General features: G+C 43.5%; 1 protein-coding gene across 2 annotated transcripts; it reads left to right on the top strand.

Annotated features, from left to right (window-relative positions):
* Nucleotides 1-5,590: 5,590 nt before the first annotated feature.
* LOC102412047 (zinc finger protein 347) lies at nucleotides 5,591-21,659 on the top strand. 2 transcript variants are annotated; one of them, XM_044931548.2, is made up of 5 exons: nucleotides 5,591-5,726; nucleotides 9,716-9,792; nucleotides 13,817-13,943; nucleotides 18,117-18,132; nucleotides 19,263-19,443. In XM_044931548.2, exons 2-5 carry the CDS (start codon nucleotides 9,757-9,759, stop codon nucleotides 19,312-19,314), a joined length of 231 nt encoding a protein of 76 aa, XP_044787483.1. In that variant the 5' UTR covers nucleotides 5,591-5,726; nucleotides 9,716-9,756; the 3' UTR covers nucleotides 19,315-19,443. The 2 variants fall into 2 exon arrangements, with proteins under 2 accessions (XP_044787483.1, XP_025125977.3); XM_025270192.3 differs by lacking the exon at nucleotides 18,117-18,132 and having other exon boundaries at nucleotides 5,593-5,726; nucleotides 19,263-21,659.
* Nucleotides 21,660-22,668: the final 1,009 nt, after the last annotated feature.

The raw sequence follows: 22,668 nt of genomic DNA, 5'->3' as shown, positions 1-22,668 counted from the left end.
TAATTTGCCTGTTACTCCAGGTGTTTCTTGACTTCCTACTTTTGCATCCCAGTCCCCTATAATGAAAAGGACATCTTTTTTGGGTGTTAGTTCTAAAAGGTCTTGTAGGTCTTCATAGAACCGTTCAACTTCAGCTTCTTCAGTGTTACTGGTTGGGGCATAGACTTGGATTACTGTGATATTGAATGGTTTGTCTTGGAAACAAACAGAGATCATTCTGTCGTTTTTGACATTGCATGCAAGTACTGCATTTCGGGCTCTTTTGTTGACCATGATGGCTACTCCATTTCTTCTGAGGGATTTCTGCCCGCAGTAGTAGATATAATGGTCATCTGAGTTAAATTCACCCATTCCAGTCCATTTCAGTTCGCTGAATCCTAGAATATCAACATTCACTCTTGCCATCTCTTGTTTGACCACTTCCAATTTGCCTTGATTCATGGACCTGACATTCCAGGTTGCTATGCAATATTGCTCTGTACATCATCGGACCTTTCTTCTATCACCAGTCACATCCACAGCTGGATATTCTTTTTGCTTTGGCTCCATCCCTTCATTCTTTCTGGAGTTATTTCTCCACTGATCTCCAGTAGCATATTGGCCACCTACTGACCTGGGGAGTTCCTCTTTCAGTATCCTATCATTTTGCCTTTTCATACTGTTCATGGGGTTCTCAAGGCAAGAATACTGAAGTGGTTTGCTATTCCCTTCTCCAGTGGACCACATTCTGTCAGATGTCTCCACCATGACCCGCCCATCTTGGGTTGCCCCTCGGGCATGGCTTCGTTTCATTGAGTTAGACAAGGCTGTGGTCCTAGTGTGATTAGATTGACTAGTTTTCTGTGAATATGGTTTCAGTGTGTCTGTCCTCTGATGCCCTCTTGCAACACCTACCATCTTACTTGGGTTTCTCTTACCTTGGGCGTGGGATATCTCTTCACGGCTGCTCCAGCAAAGCACAGCTGCTGCTCCTTACCTTGGGCGAGGGGTATCTCCTCACCGCCGCCCTTCCTGACCTTCAGCGTGCGATAGCTCCTCTAGGCCCTCCTGCGCCCGCACAGCCACTGCTCCTTGGACGTGTGGTTGGTCCTCCTGGCCGCCGCCCCTGGCCTCGGACTTGGGTAGCTCTTCTCGGCCGTTCCTGTGCCGTTGCAGCCTGGCACTCTGCGCCACTGCCCCTGACCTTGGACATGGGGTAACTTCTCTTGGCTGCCGCCCTTCGGGCATGGGGTCCTCCCGGCCGCCGCCCCTGACCTCGGACTTGGGTAGCTCCTCTCGGCCGTTCCTGCGCTGTCGCAGCCTGGCACTCTCGGCCGCTGCCCCTGACCTTGGACGTGGGGTAACTCCTCTTGGCCGCCGCCCTTCGGGCATGAGGTACTCCTGGCTTCTGACCCTGACCTCGGTCGTGGGGTAGCTCCTCTCGCCCACGCTTAGTGCGCCGGTCGCAGCCGCCCGTGCTTAAATACTAAATAGAAGTCCAGTTTTCCAGAGGATATTAAAGTGTTGATATCATATTATAGAAATAAATGATATGCTCCATGGTTCATTGTCAGCTGTAGTAAAATTCCTGCCTTTTTTTTTTTTTTTTACGGTATTGTGATGGTTTTTGCCACATATCAACCTGAATTGGACATAGGCATACATAGGTTCCCTCCCTCCTAAACCCACCTTCTTCCCCAGCCTCTCTCTCCAGGTCTTCACAGAGCAGTAGCTCTGGTGCCCTGTGTCATACATCAAACTCCCACTGTGTGTCTATTCTGCATATGGTAATATACATGTTTGAATGCTAGTCTCCCAAATCATGCCACCCTATTTCTTTTGTTTTCTCAATAGCTTTTCCTTAGCATTCTTTTTTCCTGTCCACATGTTTTGAGCTAGATTTAATGTTTAATTTCAATTTCTTCCCTGCTTTACACTAACAAATACGTTAGTCTATAGGTTATTTTGAGACTTGTAAGATTAAAATGCACATAGGGCAATGACAGGGGACATAGTACATGCCTTATAAATATGAAGAAAGTTCCTTTAGGACTTGAGTTCAGTCAGTTAATACATGTAGAAGTATTTATAAAAAGTGCAAGTTGATAATTTTGGTGAAAATAAACTCTTCCCAAGACTGTATTTTACAGTCTTCTTTGTTGTTCACATCTGACAGCTTTCTGGAACAACAAAGACAAGAGAGAAAATACATTAAAATGTTTAAACAAAATGTAAACTACCTAATTACTGTCATTTGGCTGAATTTCTCTTCCATTGAGGAAGTATTGATATAAGTTTTATATATTATGATGTATACAAGTTTTTCTCAAAAATATTTGAAGCTATGTCATAAAAAGCATGGAAGAGAAACACTTTTTATAAAGAAGAATGCAGTTCTCATTAAAGGGCTTTTTTTTTTTTTCTCTCCTTAATAATTTTTAAATTTATTTCTGGCTGTGGTGGGTCATCATCGCTGCACTGGCTTTTCTCTCCTTGCAGCGAGCAGGGCCTATGAATTATGTACATAAAATACATAAACCTGGCTGGGGCTTGCTTGGACACAGGAGGCCTGACGCTCCTTGTTTTGGTCAGTGCACAGCACTCAATGTCTTCTTTGTTTTCGGCTGTGCTGATTTGGTTTTGCTGCACGTGGACTTTCTCTGGTTGCAGCCAGCAGGAGCTACTCTCTAATTGCTGTGTGCAGGCTTCTCATTGCTGCAGCTACTCTTGTTGCAGAACACAAGCTTTAGAGCACAGGCTCAATACTTGTGTTGCACAGGCTTGTTGCTCCTAGACACGTGGTATCCTCCCAGACCAGGGACCAAACCCGTGTCTAGTGCATTGGCAGGTGCAGTCTTTACCACTAAGTGTCTTTCAACTGAGGAAATCCCAGTATCTTTCAACCAGGATCCTCGTGGAATTTTCACTGGGGGCCTATGTATGTTAGTACATTGTCATATAAAGTTAGGTGTCCTCAACCAATAACTGGGTGATCTGAAACCAGGAGAGAATCACCCAAACTTATCTGGACTTCCTGAGGAGGAGGATGGGCCCAAGCAGCCCTTCCTGAAATACCAAGGCCAGAATGTCCAAAGCACAGAATGGTGCCTGCTTTTCTCCATCCTGCATTCCCCTCAGGGTGCACTGTCGCTGGGCCACTGCAGTGACTACTAAGCTTGATCCTTGAAGAAGTGGAATGTCAAGACATTTTTCACCTTAGGAGTGTTAGTATGAAGTAGACCATTCTAAGAGTTGTGTGTTTTACATTCTAGCCTGTCATTCCCTCACAAAACTAATTCTTATTTACTTAAACTGCTAAATTCTAATTCCTGGAATATTCCTGGGTCCAGCCACCGCCCTACATTAATCCCCACCCCACTCCCACCTACCACCAGCCCAGTGGCCACGCCTGGTTTTAGTTCCCAGGCCTCTGAATCGCTTCAGCCTCATCAGCAGGAAACCTTACTTTTGACAGTTATTATCCCACAGAATTTCCAGCTTTTATTTTGAAACTGTTACCGATATTTACTTAAACTAATGAAGAATCAGTGGTGCAACTCAAGACGTGAAACACTGTGTGGGTGCTTAGTCGCTCAGTCATGTTAACTCTTTGGGTCCACATGAACTGTAGCCTGCCAGGTTCCTCTGTTGATGGGGTTCTCCAGGCGAGAAGACTGGAGTGGGTTGCCATGCCCTCCTCAAGGGGATGTTCCCACCCCAGGGAGCGAACCCAGACTCCTGCATTCTGGGTGGATTCCTTTACCATCTGAGCCACCAGTAAAGCACCAAGTACTTCTAAAGGCTGACAAAAGGCCTCGGCAACTAAAGGATGGAACATGCCAGTATCTGCTCTGGCCCATTTGGGCCCGCCCCTCATGCCCAGAAGCGGAGTTCAAAGCAAATGGTAGGTGTAGTCACTGTTGGAAACATGTGGTACTGTTTTTGTTCTTTTTTTCTTGTTAAACTGCGCCTCTGCTCCCTATCTGTGGTCTGGGGTCACCGGACTTTCCTACTCATCCACCCGTTCCTCCACGCCAAGTAAATTCAATTGTGGACATGAGAGGTTTGATTCCTTTCCGTGTAAAATCCTGACACACATAGTGCACGAAATATACAGTAAATTTTGGGGAAATCATTTTAATTAAGACGACACTTAATAATTTTACAAATATCCTGAAATAAGTGTTCAGGAACTAGTTTAGAATTTCAACTTTCGGGACCGGTGATGGAGCTGGAGTTTTTTCTCCAGTGTTAGGGAGGCTTATTACTGCCCTTTTCTGGTTTATATGACCAGAGTAATAAATTGACTACAAAGACTCTTCATTTTAGGAGATTATTTTCAGTGATGCTAGGTACTTGTATCAGCACTAGAATCATTGTATCAGCACTAGAGTCCCAAGAGAAATATAGAATGGTTGCTGTGCTCTGTCGCCTCTGACTCTTTGAAACCCCATGGAGTGTAGCCCACCAGGCTCTGCTGTCCATGGGATTTTCCAAGCAAGAATACTGGGGTGGGTTGCATTTCCTAATCCTGGGGGTCCTTGACTCAGGGATTGAAGCCCCATCTCTTGTAGCTCCTTCATTGGCAGGCAAATTCCCAACTGAGCCACTGGGGAGCCCTATGGTCTGATACTAGTTTAGAAAATTTTCTTTGAATTAAAGAAGTGGGTTTTTATTGGATGTTTTCCAGTCAGTGAAACCCAGTGGGGATAGGGCTGAATTTTGGATTGCTGACAAGTATGGTGGATAGTGCTGTGTAATAGTGGGGAAAGATCCTAAGAGATTGAAGAATGTGAAGACATTTGAGGGATAATTTTACATGTTGTGCATTAAGGTTGATTGCTAGTGCTAGACTCAAGCCTGAGATGATTTTATGGGATGGGTGGGGCAAGGAGCAGTTATTGTTCAGTACCTCAGTCGTGTTTGGCTCTTGGCGACCCCATGGACTAAAGCAGCCAGGCTTCCCATCCTGCATCTCCTGGAGCGTGCTGAAACTTGTCCATCCAGTCGGTGATGCCATCCAACCATCTCGTCCTCTGTTGTCCCCCTTCTCCTCCTGCCTTCAGTCTTTTCCAGCCTCAGGAACTTTTCTGAGTCAGGTTTTCCCATCAGGTGGCCAAAGTACTGGAGCTTCAGCTTCAGCCTCAGCCTCACTTCTTCCAATGAACATTCGGCACTAATTTCCTTTAGGATTGACTGGTTTGATCTCCGTGCAGTCCAAGGGACCCTCAAGACTCTTCTCCAGCACCACAATCCAAAAGCACCCGTTCTTCTATCCTGAGCCTTCTTTATGGACCAACTCTCACATCCCTACCTGACTGCTGGAAGAACCATAGCTTTGAGTATAGGGACCTTTGCTGGCAAAGTAATGCCTTTTCTTTTTAACACTTTCTGGTTTTATCATAACTTTCCTTGCAAGGAGCAGGCCTGTTTTAATATTCTGGCTGCAGTCAGCTTCAGAGGTGATTACAGTAATGATTTGTTTCACGCCGCCCCGCCCCGCCCCGCCCCGCCCACTGCCTCCGGAGGCCCGGCCCCGCAGGCCTCGAAGCCCCTCCTCACACTCCCGATGTCCCCACGCGTGTTCGGCTTCGCTCAACGCCCCTCCCCCCATCAACGCCCCGCCCCTCGACGACCTGGCTCCTCTGAGTCCCCGCCCCCAAGCCTCTCCGCCCTTTCACTGAGCGTGCGCGCAGAGTCCCGCAAACCCGGAAGCGGAGCGCGGCAAGTGGAGGTCTCAGCTCAGCGTGAGTATTTCTGTTTCTAATCGAACCTGCGCCTTCAGTCTCCTTTCCTCGTTACCCCGATTCTCAAGTTCGCTAGTGACTCTTAATCCCTGCGCCCGTTCCACCATCCCCAGCAAGTTCAGACGTCTTGGTGAGCGGCAAAGGGGCGCCTCCATTTTGCTTTAAAGTCGCTCTGAAGCCGCTTCCAGCTTTTGGTCCACAGAGATGCTGCGTTTCGCACCTCTTTCCTGCTTCAAACCATTTCCTGACCCCTCTGCCCTTCCTACACCGCATCGAGGTGGGTTTATTAGCTCCGCGGTCCCTAGCCTCATCCTCTCGACCCCTGGCCGCTCCGACCGCCCCGACCTCTCCTCTCCCGGAGAGGCCGCGTTGTCTCCCGGGTCCTGGGATTCTGGAGAGCCCGCCCCGCTGCTGAGACCCCTTCCCTCCCAGCCCCTCTGTCCTCGCGTCTCCTCAGGCCGGTGTTTCTGCCCCGTAGGCTTTCTCTTCATAGTGACGTTGCCTTGACCGGTGTCGGGGGAGGTAACCTGCGCCAGCCACGTGTTCTTCCGTCCCAAATTCCACCCGTTGCTGGTTGGCATTTGCGGGAACCAGGCTTCTTAATCAGTCGCCATCCGTGTAAATAGTGGGCGAGGGGTTGTCAGGAGAAGCAGAGACAGCGACTCCTAGTGAAATAGAAAATGAAAAACATGAGGAAGGAGGGATGGCAATAAAGAGGATTGTGAGGAACTTGTGAGGAGACAACAGCATGAAAAAGAATGGGCTTTGAAGGTAGAGGTTAGGGAAAAAGTTTAGAGAAAAGCAGGGTTTCCTGAGAGTTAAAGGTGAGCAAGATAGGGAGGTATTGTTCAGTCTCAGTCTTTGCGAACCCTGTTTCTCCCAGAGTTTGCTCAGATTCGTGTCCGTTCAGTCAGGGATGCTCTCTAACCATCTCGTCCTCTGCCGCCCCCTTCTATAACCTTCAAGGGAGAGGGGTTGTGAATCAGGGGTCCCAAAGAGGGCGACAGTGGAGAGGCAGTTCACACAGAGAGCCCGCAAAGGGAATACAAGAGTTGGGACCTTGACCTACAAACAATATCCTGCTGGGAGAGAAAGGGGGCTCCTAGTGGTTGGAGGAGCTGAGAAAGGAAGCTGAAAGGAAGCACAGCCACTTGGGGGTGTCAGAGAGTTGGGAGGAAGGGAGGCCAGAGATGGAGGAAGAAAGACGGAAATACAGGGAGATTGAGGATCACCAGGGAGGTTGGAGAGAAAGCATCTTGACGGCGAACAGATGGCAGAGAGAGGCCGGATGGGAGTCAGGGAAGAAGTAGAGAGGAGGACAGGCACAGCAGGAGAGCAGAGGGGAAGAGAAAGGGAGACGGAGAAAGAAGTAGGGAAACAGATAAACCAGATAAAGTGGAAACAACTATTGTGCAGGTGTGGCAGGGGACTAGATCCAGACGAGTGCTGAATCGATTGTATAAGAATTATTAAATTGTGATACATTGATTTTTGGCTTTAAAATCTACTAAGTTTAAGACATTCTTTTTTAAATTATACAGATGAAAATGAGAATTGAAAAACTTCTGTCTGTGCATTTTGTAATTATCTGTATTAAAAGATAACATCCATGTGCAGAGGCTATAGAAGTTTAGGCTGCGGCAGTGTCTTGATTCTGTCAGAGGTGGATCAGCCCCTTCCCTTTTCCTGCTGTGGAGTAGAGCTTAAGAGTCACGACGTAATGTAAGCAGTTAGTCTGATACTCCGATTTCCTCTCTTTTATGTGATCTCACAGCTAGTGAGCTGAGTTGATCTGATGATGTTTCCCTCAGGTCCAAAAGTTGAGCAACAGTGATACCTGAAATGATTGGCTAAATTGGGTGTGTGGCAGTTCTTGGAGGGACTGCCCAGTTACTATTAGAATTTGAAATGGATCCCAGTCTTGCAACATGAAAAAGGACAATAGTAGGATGGAGGTAGGAGCATAGGCTCAGAGTCAGAGAGAATCATGAACCGTCTTCTGTGAATAAAGGTTGATGTGAAGGGAGGACTCTCACCTCTGCTGGCTTCCCTGTGTCTTCAGGGAAGCATCCTAACTCCTTAGGTGGCTCCCCAGCCCTTTGTCATTCTCAGGTCTCTGCCAGTGTCTCCAGCCCCATCCTGGGAGCTGACCCATTCTCATGGTCAGTCTGTCCTGGTCACATTCACTTAGTCCTTGTTCATAGACACCAAAACCTTCTCTGTCTCGGATCTTAGTTGCTAACGTCTAGCTTTGGTCATTATATCACTGTTGCCCTTGCTTTTTCTCTTCCTTCAGGTCTAGGCCAGAGAGGTCTCCCCATCTCCTTTGATATTTGCTGTCATGTTAACCTCTGCCTGTTAGAGGCATGTTACTGCCTCTATATTAATCACCTTCATCAGAGATGGCCTTCTCCTTTGATTATTTGGAATGTTTCCTCTTTTCCCTTCATTGAAGGATGCCCCATTTTCCTCTTCCTTCCAGGATGTGTGCAACATCTCTGTTACAACATCTCACAGACTATGAATGTGTGTTTGGCTGAAGAATTCTCAGGGGAGATGGAGGTTACAGGGTAGGTGATGATGGTTCCCATATCTGTTCTGGACATTTCAATTCTAATTGATCCTTACCCCATGTGGAGACTTATTACTCAAAGCAAAAAGATGTGAGAGTCCTAAGAAGCCTGATCTAGTGTCTTGAGGTATCCCCATATTTTAGTCTGCAGTGTCACTGCTCACTGCAGCCCCCAGGTCTTCTAAGCTCTGTCCATCCAGGGGCCAGTTTCCGTCTTGGACAGCAGCTTTGCCTTCCAGCAGCTCATCTGCCCATTGCAGCGGATGCTGAGTTTACTGTGGTTATCTTGCATTTGGCTGTGAGCAGGGAGAACAGGAGCCAGTGAGATTGGGGCCTCTCTCGTTCTGTGACTTCTTTATTGAACTCAGTTTGTGTATCTCTCAGCTACATAATGTCCACAGTCGCTGATAGGTTTTCCCAAGAGGACCAGGTTCTTCTTCTTCCATATTCAGTCCCAACGTCCTTGGATTTGCAGCTTGGGTGGATTTCTGTTGAAATACACACACCTAGTGGTCTCTGCTCTTTTTCAACCATGCATGGACAAGAGGTAGAAAAATGGGAGAAGGTGGAGGGAAGCTTCGTCGAGGTCTCCAGGAGGATTGTGAGAGCAAGAGTGGACCTTTTGATGAACCCAGTGAAGGGATGTGTGTGAGACAAGCGTTGTTGTGGGAGATGTTGGGCAAAAAGTACAGACTATGAGGTGTGAAATGAGTAAGTCCTGGGCAGGTATGTGCAGCATGCTGACCGTAGTTAATCCTATTCTGTTAGTGCATACTGGGAATTTGTCAGGAGAGTACATCGTCAGTGTTTTCACACACAGAACATGGGATTTTGGAGGTGATGGATGTGTTGGTTCGTGGATTATGATAAATATTGCATGGTGTACACATGTGTCACATGGTCACGTGGTGTAAGGTATATGTACACATACCCATTTAGTTAGTTGGTTCTCCCCCATCAGACACGCTCCTTGGGTTCACATGTGGGGCCTTGCCCCAGGAATGTGCACAGAGGCGCAGAAGATTCCGATTTGGATCCTGCATTGAGCACCAGGGCTCTTAGCCTCCACTTCTGAAACTGAGATCAGGCCCTGGGAGAGGGGAAGGCGCTCTGCCCTGAGTGGGGCTGGACCAGGGCCTGCTGTATGACCTGATGGGGATCTTGGGGTCACCAGAGGTGCCCCCTGCTGCTGTGTGCATGAGACCTCACCAGGAGGGGAGTGTGATCTGAGGGAAAGTGTGGGAAAGTCCTGTGTTGGACTCTGTGTGGGAGTTGACCGTCCTGAGTCCCTCCTGAGACAGTGGCCACAGAAGGCTGTTCCACATGGTGAGGGCTTCCCTGTGTGTGGGGTTGGGGCTCAGGAAGGGGCTGTGTTGACTCTAAGCATTAAACAGCATGCTTTCCACTTTCATGATAGACCTCTGAAAACTTGTGTTGCCTGAGGAAGAAGCCAAGAAGATGAAAGAAAATGTGTCAGGAATCCCTCTTTCTCAGGTAAGGTCATATTCTCAGTGGGTTCTCAGTCTGTCCTTCCTGAAATGCCCTTCTCTGGACTTGCTAATTGTGTCTGACTCTGAAGTGTCCTGTCTGACTCTTGTACATGCACACTCACCCGGGGCCTTCCCTCAGGGCCTATCATCTCCACTTAGATCCCATCTCCCCATGATCTGGTGACCCAGCCCTTGTGAGGAGGCTCCCTTGGGCACCGTCCTAGGCAGGGCTTCACACCCACGGGTTGGAGACGGGGTCTCAGTGCTGTTGGGCAGCAGGGATTGCTTAGGGCCCATCTGGATGTACTGTCTGCTCTCTGTCAATGAGGGTAAAGAAGCTGCATGTGGAAGTCAGGTATTAGTGTGCACAATACTTGTTAAAATCTGGAAAAGAGGGGGAATTAGATCTGACTTTTTATAGTACATAAATGCTGGAGAGGGTGTGGAGAAAAGGGAACCCTCTTACTGTTGGTGGGAATGCAAACTAGTATAGCCACTATGGAGAACAGTGTGGAGATTCCTTAAAAAACTGGAAGTAGAACTGCTATATGACCCAGAAATCCCACTGCTGGGCATACACACCGAGGAAACCAGAATTGAAAGAGACACATGTACCCCAGTGTTCATTGCAGCACTGTTTATAATAGCCAGGACATGGAAGCAACCTAAATGTCCATCAGCAGACACATGGGTAAGAAAGCTGTGGTACCTATACACAATGGAATATTACTCAGCCATTAAAAAGAATACATTTGAATCAGTTCTAATGAGGTGGATGAAACTGGAGCCTATTATACAGAGTGAAGTAAGCCAGGAAGAAAACACCAATACAGTATACTAACATATATATAAAATTTAGAAAGATGGTAATTATAACTATGTGTGACAGCAAAAGAGACACAGATGTATAGAACAGTCTTTTGGACTCTGTGGGAGAAGGCGAATGTGGGATGATTTGAGAAAATAGCATTGAAACATGTATATTATCATATGTGAAACAGAATGCCAGTCCAGGTTTCATCCATGAGACAGGGCACTCAGGGCTGGTTCACTGGGAAGACCCAGAGGGATGGGATGGGGAGGGATGTGGGAAGGGGGTTCAGGCTGGAGAACACATGTACACCCATGGCTGATTCATGTCCATGTATGATAAAACACTACAATATTGTAATTAGCCTCTAATTAAATAAATTTTTAAAAAATAATAATAAATAAAACTAAATGCACATCTCTTAAAAATCTTACTGTTTGGCCATGGAATGGAAAGTTTAGAAAGAGACTTCAAGTCTATTGAGTGTTTCATTACCTTTTCTCATTTAAACTGAAATCAAGTTTACTAATTTTTTTTCTTTTTTTGGCTGCATGGTGAGCTTGGGTGGTCTTAGTTCTGTGAGTAGGGATTGAACCCAAAACCATGCAGTGGAAGTGTGGGATCTTAACCACTGGACCGTCAGGGAATTCCCCAACTTTCCTAATGTTAATTAAATATTTCATTAATGGACTATAATAATAAATTTTTGATTGTGTACTCATACACATACATAACTACATACCTCAAATTAAGGATAAAGTCACTTTTTTTTTTAATATATTTTTTTTTGTTGTACTGGGTCTTCGTTGATTCAATGGCTTTTCCGTCATTCCGGCAAGTGGTGGCCACTCTCATTGCAGTGGGGGCTTCTCCTTGCATTGGCTTCTCTCATTTTGCAGCACAGGCTCTAGAGTGCACTGGCTTCAGTAGTTTCACCTGCTGGGCTCTAGAGCTCTGGCTCAGGAATTGAGACTCAGGGACCTAGTTGCCCCTCAGCATGTGGGATCTTACCAGACCAGGCAACAAGCCATGTTTCTTGCATTGGCCAGTGGGTTCTTTACCATTGAGCCACCAGGGAAGCTTTGATATTATTTTTAAACACAGGTATTTTATACACATTAGAATAAATCTTCTGTATATTATGTTCTGCTTGTATTACTTTTTATTTTTTTTGAACTAGTATCCTTTTATTTTTTTGAACTACAATAAGATAATGTTGAGGACTTCCCTGGTAGTACAGTGGATAAGAATGTGGCCGCCAATGTAGGGTGCACGGGTTCTATCCCAGATCCGGGAAGATGCCTCAGAGCAACTAAGCCCATGTGCCACAACTACTGAGCCTGTACTCTAGAGCCCGGGAGCCATAACTCCTGAAGCCCGCACTGTCTAGAGCCTGTGCCCCAAAACAAGCGAAGCCACTGCAATGAGGAGCCGGGCACTGCAGCGGCAACTAGAGAAAGCCCGCTCACAGCAACGAAGGCCCAGCATAACCAAAACAAATAAGCTTTAAAAAAGACATAGAATGCTGACAAACTTATTGACACACAACTGATTGATTTTTAATGTCCCAAAGATGCTGAAATATACAAGTTAAAGAAAATGGGAGTATCATCCCAGAATGTGTCAAAAGGCAACTCTTTGGAATATGAAATGGCCACCCTGGCAGGCTACCATGGGGTCGCAAATAGTCTGACACGGCTGAGCAATTGAACAACAATGACCTTCACACACAACAGAGTGAGCTCAAAAAAACAAATCTAAACCTGTAACTTTCTTCCTACAGATTCTTCAGTGACTTCCAGTAGCTTTTGGAATAAAGTTCTAAATCCTAGACCTTGTAGAAATCAGCCTCTACCTGGCATCACCACTCTTTGTTCCCTGTGTCCCAGTCACACTGGCTGGCTTTCTGTTCACTAAATATCTTCGTGCCTCAGAGCCAGCACTCAGGCTGTTCTCTCTGCTTACAAAACTCTTCCATTTCCCACCTTGCCAATCCTAAGTGTTTCTTCCTCATGGAGACCTCGTCTGTTTTCTTTATGTAGGTCAGGACTTTCTGTTGAATCTTGTCTTAGCACCAGGCCTGTTTCAGAGCACATATAACAATAGTGATGTTAAAATTATGGATGTGACTGGCTGGTTGGCTGCTGGATTGTAAGCTCCGTCATGTTCACTGCTGTATTCCCAATTTGGGACACAGAGTTGATTGTCACTAAATTTTGATTGAATGAAAGAAAAAAGACAACTGTTCTTGTTTCAATCAGCTGTTTGTTTACATGTGCATGCATGAGTGCATAGATATGTAACTCCATGGTTTTATTATAAAACATCATCTCATAAATATGCTTTATGCTTTGTAGCAGTTGCACTTGTATCTTAAGTGTATTCCATGACCTTAAGTTTTTTCTATCTCATCACATGAATGATGTAAGTAGTAGTAAGATTACTGACATTGTGTGGATTAGCAGGCAGAGGGGGTGATTCTGTATAGTGATCATTTTACTGTTCCATTGCAGTTCAGCTTCCTTGAACTTGTTTCCTGTATTCTCTGGGAACTCTCTGTGGATGGTCTTTTACACTGTTACTTAACTGTTTACTTCCTTCAGTTCAGTTATCTCTCCCAGCCACCTGAACTCAAGTGCTGTTGCCTCATTTCTTAACTATTTAACCTGAGTAATTTCTTAGAGTGACAGAGTTTTCTCTCCTGTAAGGTGGACACAGATCTTTCTCTAACGTGCTGTTACGTTGATGAGAAGTTCATATGTGTAAAGTGTTTAGAGTAATGCTTAGTGTGTATGAAGTGTTGAGACACCTCTGGTCAGTGTGATGATTCATCCTCATCACAGTGTGTGTTCTTTTAAAGTCACTGTGGACTTTGTTGTCTCTGAAGACGCCAGTCTTGCTGTAACTCATCTAGATCGTGAATGTCACTCAGTGTGTTGAGTGTAACACTTCTGCATAGACAACCCACTGTTGATTGTAATTTGTTTTTCATGTCTTGTCCACACATATGACAAATTTCATGTTGATTGGAGGATATCATCATTTTATGAAAAAACAGGAAATTAAATTAGAGACCACCAATTTGCTCCAAATAGATTTGCATGGATCTATCAGAATATTACTTCAGCTGAATTGACCTTACCTGTCTCACTTGTCGTTTTCTGTGAAAATAAGAACCCTCCTCAGGGCCTGTTGGTGAAATGTGTTTTCATTTCAGACACAGTTAACCTTCAAGGATGTGTTCATAGATTTCACTCCCGAGGAGTGGGAATGTCTGGACCTTGCCCAGAGGACCTTGTACAAGGACGTGATGGTGGAGACCCTCAGGATCCTGCTGTCTGTGGGTGAGGATCACTTCCTTCCAAAGTGGTGATATACTTTGGGGTACCTCTGCATGTTTCCTCTGTGTCTCTTGGGAGCCTCTGTTTTTCTTACTGAGATCAAAGCCTTGTTGACTCTCACATGTAAAGCTTCATGATTGGCATCGGGAGTTCAAACTTGTCCTTTCTTCAGGTGACCTGCTCACTGTATGATACACAAGGAGTTTTCCCCATGCTTGAGTGTTTATAAAGCTGATTTCAAACCTGTGAAGGATTGAACCCATGCCTCCTGTATTTGCAGGCATAGAGCCACCAGGATGTTAAGGAAATTAAATAAACAGTCTTGTTTAGGCTTCAAGACAAAGCAGTGCATTCCTCTGACCTTCCTTCTAACCTGTCTGGACACACCCTGACTGTGAGTGCCGTGACTGCTTGCTGTGAGTGCAAGGCTTGTGGCACCATAAATAAGTTAGGGGACAAATCTTGAGTTTGTTCAGCCCTTGGAGGTGCTCTGACCAACCTAGCCCCAAGCTTAGCAGCATCCAAGTTTTATAAGACGAAACAAACAGCATTAAGATGAAACCAGAGCTGCTGTTTCCTCACAGATTGATGATGATATCAGTTCATGTCCTGGGATTATAAGCAGTAACCTCGAACTGCAATCTTTCAAGTCTCATCCACGGAGTGGACACACTGCCTGGGATGTTTTCCCAATTGAGACTCCAGATGTGCTGTGTCCTGGGACTTCCCAGCACTGTTTGAGTCTGGATGTTGGTCAGAAGCCAATTTGATGATGTATCCTCTGCTGTTTCTATTTCTCTTTGCTTTAAATGGTAGTATATTGAGAGTCAGCTAGATAATTCTATCTATATTATGTATTATTTATTTGTATAGGGATTCCCTGGTTTCTCAGATGGCAGAGAGTCTGTGTGTAATGCGGGAGACCCGTATTCGATCCCTGGGTTGGGAAGATCCCCTGTAGAAGGAAATGGCAACCCACTCCAGTATTCTTGCCTTGAAAACTTCGTGGCTGGTTGAGCCTGATGGGCTACAGTCCATGGGGTCGCTAAGAGTCAGACATGAGTGAACACCTTCACTTTCACTTTTTTCATTTGTATAGCACACACATGGCTTATTTTGTTAATAAATCCTTTGACCCTGAGATGAACGTGAAAACTTTTGGCAAAACATTAATTGGTGCTGTGAGTAGGATTTGTGAGACAAAATGCCACTCTGCAAGAAAAGAAGAGATTAAGATTGATGAAGTTTTTATTCCGAGATGGGAAGGTTCATCCTTACTCATTAGCTAATAAATGGGATGTATTCACTGGATTATGTGAGAATTGGGACCTTAAATTCAGTGGGCTGAACCCTTAGAAGTTACTGAATGTTCGTGACTCTTGCCCCTTGAGAAAGGATAGGAATCTGCCCTGCTGGATGAGAGGCTGGATCCTCCTCTCTCCTAGTGTGAAGTACATAAAGCTAACTTAAAATTGTCTGAAGAGAAGTTACAAGTGGAAACAGAATTATGTGATTAGTGAGGATGATTGTCCACATTACAATGTCAAATTATGTTTTAGCTGATCAAATCCTCAGTTTTTAGGTTGGCTCTCTATTGAGCTGGCCCATAGCTCCAATAGTGTCCCCTACTGCCCTTTCTCTCTCCATTCTATGTCCTGTTGTGGCCTTTCACACCTCCCAACCCTTCTGTCTCCCTCTCTTATCAGCTAGTCCGCTTCTGCTCCCCCTGCCTCTCAGTGGGGAGGATGAACCCAGCTTCCCCCACTCCTACCCCCACTCTAGGAAGTTTCTTTACCCCTTCAGATTCTTCTGATCAAACCAATACCCCCGTCTCCCCAGATCGAAAATCCAAGATTCTTATCAGCCCATCTGTCCCTGTTATCACAGTCAATTTGAGCACTATTTGGTCAGTATTTTAGCCATGAAGCTATGACTGTAGAAAGGAAAGTAGCTTTTTTGATACAGGATGGCCATGCTATTCTTTAGACTCTGGAGAAAACATAACTCCTATGAGTCTACTGCCTTTATTTGTAGAATTGGAATATTAGTGCTGTTAGGTTGCATAGAATATTGCCTCTTTTACAGGAAAGATCAGGATTTTTTTTTTTTTTTTTTTTTTTGCTGCAGCATGCGACAGGCAGTTGGGATCTTAGTTTCCCATTCATGGACGGAATCTGCCCCCTACAGTGGAAGCACAGAGTCCTAGCCATTAGAGCACCAGGGAATTTCCCTCAAAGATTACTTTTGGGTAAAAAATATATTAACTTTTTGTCATGCTTATTGTGACATGTCCCTTTGTCTACATTACATCATGTATGTTGTTAATTTGCATTTTATTCCTGATAGTGTTGTCTCTGACTCTGGGTAGTAAGTTTTCAAAGTATATTCCTTTCTTGTGATAAGAATACATTTTTAAAATAATTTATTTTTTATTCATTTTTGGCTGTGCTGGGTCTTCGTTGTGATTCGGGCTTCTCTGTACTTCTGGCAAGCAGGGTCTACTCTCTGGTTACAGTGCACAGGCTTTTCACTGCAGTGCCTTCTCTTGTTGCAGTGTGTGGGCTCTAGGTGCCCAGGCTTCAGTAGTTACAGGTGCCAGGCTCTAGAGCATAGGCTTAGCTGCTCTGAGACCAGCACTTGAACCTATATGCCCTGCACTGGCAGGTGCATTCTTTACCCCTGAGCCACCAGGGAACCCCAAAGCATGTTCCTTTACATATATGTTGGGGCCAGTGAACTGGATAAGTTAAGGTTACTGTATAGATATGGAATGGTTGTATTGAACGGCTATTGTGTAAGTAGAGAATATTTCATTTACTAATTTTTTAAATTTACAGATGATGGTCTTTCTGAATGTATTATCCAATGTAACTGGTATGAACTACTTATTAATGTCATAAAATGGCCTATATGTCAATATACTGATAGATTTATAACAGATATTTATAAAAGTGTGTTTTGTTTTGGTTTTAAATCATATGAGGGAACTCCCTGGTGGTCCAGTGGCTAGAATTCAGCACTTTTAACTGCTTGGGCCTAGGTTTACTCCCTGGTCGTGGAATTAAAATCCCACAAGGGATGTGGTATGACCCCCCCCAAAAAAATTGTTTTAAATGAATCCTTTATTTCCTAATGCTGTGTTTCTTGTGCAACTGTAAACTGCCCTTTTGTTCCTTTTTTTGTTCCGTCACTAAGTCATGTTTGAAACTTTGCAACCCCATGAACTACAGCGCGCCAGGCTTCCCTATGCTTCACTGTATTTCCTATATTTCCCTATATTTCCCTGAGTTTGCTCAAACTCATGTCCATTGAGTCAGTGATACCATCCAACCATCTCATCCTCTGTTGCCCCCTTTTCCTTCTGCCCTTGACGTTCCCCAGCATCAGGGTCTTTTCCAGTGAGTCAGCTTTTTACATCAAGGAGTCTAAGTATTAGACCTCAGCTTCAGCATCAGCCCTTCCAATGAATATTCAGGGTTGACTTCCTTTAGGGCTGACTGGTTTTATCTCCTTGCAGTCCAAGGGACTCTTAAGAGCCTTCTCCAGCACCACAGTTCAAAATCATCAATTCTTTGGCACTCAGCCTTCTTTATGGTTCGACTCTTACATCCATACATGATGACTGGAAAAACCATAGCTTTGACTCTATGGACATTTGTTGGCAAAAGTGATGTCTCTGCTTGTTAATATGCTCTCTAGGTATGTCATATTTTTTCTTCCAAGGAGTAAGCATCTTTTAATTTCATAGCTGCAGTCACCATCCATGGTGATTTTTGAGCCCAAGAACATAAAATCTGGCACTGTTTCCTTTTTTTCCCCATCTATTTGCCATCAAATGATAGGACCAGATGCCATGGTCTTAGTGTTTTGAATGTTGAGTTTTAAGCCAGCTTTTTTTACTGTCTTCTTTCACCCCATCAAGAGGCTGTTTAATTCCTCTTTGCTCTCTGCCATTAAAGTAGATTCATGTGCATATCTGAGATTGTTGCTACTTCTCCTGGAAATCTTGATTCCAGCTTGTGTTTAATCCAACCCAGCATTTTGCACGATGTACTCTGCATATAAGTTAAATAAGCAGGGTGACAATATACAGTCTTTACATATTGCTTTCCCAGTTTTGAACCAATTAGTTGTTCCATGTCCAGTTCTAATTTTTGCTTCTTGTCCTGCATACAGGTTTCTCAGGAGACAGGTAAGTTGGGTATTCCCATCTCTTGAAGAAACTGCTCTTTAGTTTTTACGTTATTCATTATTTAGTTTCTTTTGGATTATTTACCATTACAATATATTGTCTCGTCTTTGCATGCATACTTAGTCTTTAAGAGGTATTGGACTCTTTGTGACACCATGGACTGTAGCCTGTCAGGCTTCTCTGTCCATGGAATTTCTTTCAGGCAAGAATACTGGAGTGGGTTGTCATTTCTGTCTCCAGAAGTTCATCCAGATCCAGGGATTGAATTCTAGTCTTTTGCATCTCCTGTAGTGGCAGATGAATTATTTACCACTGAGAAACCTGCGAAGCCCTGTCTGTTCTTTAGCATGTGATTATGTATAAGTTTGTGTATATTGTGTATAATGTATTTTTTTCCTCCTCAATTATGAGACAATAGTATGTTTACCACCAATTAAAGCCAAGTAGAGTGTGCTTTGGGGTCATGGTGTGATAATACCCTTTTCTTTGAGAGCTGACATAGGTTTGAACTATATGAATGTTTTTGTCACTGTGTATTTGAAACTAGCCTACTGTAAAATTAATTTGAATTACAGGTGATCACTCTTTTTTTTTAATTTTTAAAATTTTATTTATTTATTTGGCTGTGCTGGGTCTTTGTTGCTGCACGAGGTTTTCTCTATTTGTGTAGAGCAGGTGCTACTCTATAGTTGCAGTGTGTGAGCCTCTCATTGCCTTGTCTTCTCTTATTTTGGAACACGGGCTCTAGGTTGTGATGGCTTGTGTAGTTGTAGCATATGGGCTCAATAGTTGTGGCTCCCAGGCTCCCAAGCATAGGCTTAATAGTTGTAGCTCATGGGCTTAGTTGCTCCACAGCATGTGAGATCTTCCCAGGTGAGAGATTGAATCCATGGTTCCTGCATTGGCAGGCAGATTCTTTTCCACTGAGCTACCAGGGAAGCCTGATTACTCTTTCTTTATTAAACACTATTCCTTTAGTGTTTCTTGTATTTTGAAAATCATCACTGGGAAGATTCATAATTCTGTTCAGGATGGGTATTACTTTTGGTGTAAGATCATGTGTTCAACATGTAAGAATTTATTTATGAATTATAATTAATAGGATACCTATGGTTCTTTATATCTTGCAGATATGTCTCATACACATATAAGCCAGAAATTACCGACAAAAGTAAACAGTGATAAAGGAGAAGTATTTCACACAGTGATGTTGGGAAGACCTGAAAGCCATGAAATCACAGATTTTTTCCTCAGAGAGATCCAGGAAAATTTGCATAAATTTGACTGTCAGGGGAGAGATGATGAAAGAAATTACAAAGGAATGTCTATAACCCAGAACAAAAATCTCACTAATGAAAGTGATCGGCACAGTAGAATTGCAGTGGGAAATAAGCATGTTGAAAATAGGCATGGATTAAGCTTTCAAGATGAACTGCAGATACTTCAACCTGAAGGGAAAACATTTGAATGTATTCAAGCTCTGAGGAGTATCAACAGTAGCACCTCAGATTTACCACTTCAGAGAACTCCTAGTTTCTGCACCAGCATTTCTGATATATGTGAGAGTGCTGTTATGCACCCTTCAGTACTGGCACAAGACCAGGAAGCACACACAGGAAAACCTTACAAATGTACTGAGTGTGCCATGACCTTTTTTCAGGACTCAGAACTCACTGGATATCAAAGGATCCATAGAGAGAAACCATATAAATGTGATGTATGTGGAAAGGCCTTTAGCCAAAATGCAAGACCTATAGTTCATCGGAGAATTCATACTGAAGAGAAACCCTATAAATGTGATGAATATAGCAAAGCGCTCAGTGCACATTCAGCCTTTACTGACCATCAAGCAGATCATACAGGAGAGAAACCATATAAATGTAATTTATGTGGCAAAGCCTTCAATCACATGTCTTATTTTACAGTTCACTGGAGAATTCATACTGGATATAAACCTTACATATGTAATGAGTGTGGCAAAGCTTTTAGTGCATATTCAGACTTAACTAGACATCAAGCAGTTCATACAGGAGAGAAACCATATAAATGTGACATATGTGGAAAAGCCTTTAGTCAAAATGCAACACTTACAGTTCATAGGAGAATTCATACTGGAGAGAAACCATATAAATGTGATATATGTGGCCGGTGCTTTACTCGAAATGCACACCTTGGGATTCATCGGAGAATTCATACTGGAGAGAAACCATATAAATGTGATGAGTGTGGAAAAGCTTTTAGTGCACGTTCAGACTTAAGTAAACATCAAGCACTTCATACAGGAGAGAAACCATATACATGTAATTTATGTGGCAAAGGCTTCAGTCTCAGGTCTTATTTTACACTCCATTGGAGAATTCATACTGGAGAGAAACCATATCAGTGTGATGTATGTGGCCAGTGCTTTAGTCGAAATTCATACCTTAGGAATCATCGGAGAATTCATACTGGAGAGAAACCCTACAAATGTAATGAGTGTGGCAAAGCGTTCAGTCAGAGTTCAGGCCTTATAACTCATCAGAGAATTCATACTTTAGAGAAACCATATAAATGTGATGAGTGTGGCAAAACTTTTAGTGCACATCCAGACTTAACTAAACATCAAGCAGTTCACACAGGAGAGAATCCATATAAATGTAATTTATGTGGCAAAGCCTTCAGGTACAGGGCTTCCTTTGCAGTTCATCACAGAACTCATACTGGAGAGAAACCATACAAATGTGATGAGTGTGGCAAAGCTTATAGTGCACGTTCAACCTTTATTTACCATCAAGCAATACATACAGGAGAGAAACCATATAAATGTAATTTGTGTGGCACAGCCTTCAGGTACAAGACCGACTTTTCAGTTCATCAAATAATTCATAATGGAGAGTAACCTTACAAATGTCCTGAGTGTGGCAAAGTCTTTAGTCAGAGTTTAGTCCTTACAGTCAATCAGAGAGTTCATACAAAAGAGAAACCATGTAAATATACGTGTGCCTTACTCAAATTGCACACCTTGGAATTGGAGAATTCATACTGGAGAAGAATCTCACAAATGTCATGAGTGGCAAAGCCTTTAGTGCATGTTCAGCCTTAACTGACCATTAGGCAGTTCATACAGGAGAGAAACCATAGACATGTAATTTATGTGCAAAGCCTTCAGTCACAGGAATCACTTTTCAGATCTTCTGAGAATCCATACTTCAGTGAAAACTTACAAATGTGATGAATGCAGTAAAGCATATCATCTGTTTGACCCTCAGAAAAGTCACACTGGAGGAAAACCACACAAATGTGTTGTATGTGGCAAAGCTTTGATTCTATGTTCAGACTTAAGTAACCATCAGGTAATTGATTCTGAATTGAGATCTACCCACATTGTGAATGTGGCAGGTGTTTTGGAAGGTATTCATTTCTTACAAAGCAAGAGAAAATTCATGCTGGCGAGAAGCCATACATTTAGAGTGCAGTCAATCTTAAGTGACCATAAGGTAATTCTTATGGAGGGAACCATATAAATGTAATGTGTGGCCGGATCTTCAGTAACAGGTCTCATCATTCACATCATCAGAGAATTCATAATGCAGAGACACCTTACAAACATAAGGTGGGGCACAAACTGGAACGTACTTTACAAATGCATTGGGGGTGGAAAAAATTTCACCTTGAGTTGGATGCATTTGACAACAAGAGTCCATATTGAAGAGGAGTCATGGAAATGTGTGCGCAAGGGCTTTATCCAGGCTTCGAGTGCACTAGACCTCAAATTACACGTCTTTCAGAGAAACTACACAGATATAATGTGCACACTAAAATTTTAATGCAAAGTTCAAATCTGAAACATGAAAGAATTTATATTGGAGAGCAAGCTTGTACAGGTAATGAATGTTGTATAGTATTTTTCATCAGATATTCACACTTTGGGCATAATGAGGTAATTTATGCAGATCAGAAACTGAACAGATATACTGAATGTGAAAACACTTCTAAAAAAACCAGTATGTCTTCAAGATTCACCAAGAAATTCATATTGGGGAGAATCCTTATAGATATAATGAATTTGCTATGTTTTTAGACCAGTTCTTACAGCAGGCTACACATCAGACAATTCATATTAGGAATAAATAAATCTTTAGTTCTCCAACATTAACCTCCAATACTATTGCAGAATAATTATATTAAATATGTTGAAACTTATGGCATGAGGTGTATATTAAATATGTTGAAACTGAAGGACATGTAGGAAGGTAGCCGAGTATCTTCAGTGTGTAAAGTATTTAATTAGTGGAGTTTTCTTGAGAAGGCCATAATACTATTGAGAGGGTAACAGGCAGGAAGGCCAGGGGTCTCCAAATGGAGGAAATAAGTCGCAAGTGTCAGACATTTTTATCTCTTTTAAGCAGCAGGAGGAAACAAACAAGTGATTTTTTTTTTCCTTCTCTATACAAATTTAAAAGGCTCTTAAAATACTGTGTTGCTATAGTGACACCTGGTTTCACCTGAAGTTAACTATTCTCAAAGCTTGAGTTAACCAATGCATTTTTCTTGTGG

This window comes from Bubalus bubalis, chromosome 18 (assembly GCF_019923935.1).
Source record: "Bubalus bubalis isolate 160015118507 breed Murrah chromosome 18, NDDB_SH_1, whole genome shotgun sequence".
NCBI classification, from domain to species: Eukaryota; Metazoa; Chordata; class Mammalia; order Artiodactyla; family Bovidae; genus Bubalus; species Bubalus bubalis.
Note: the sequence above shows the minus strand (reverse complement) of the source record. Positions and strands in the feature narration are given on the sequence as shown.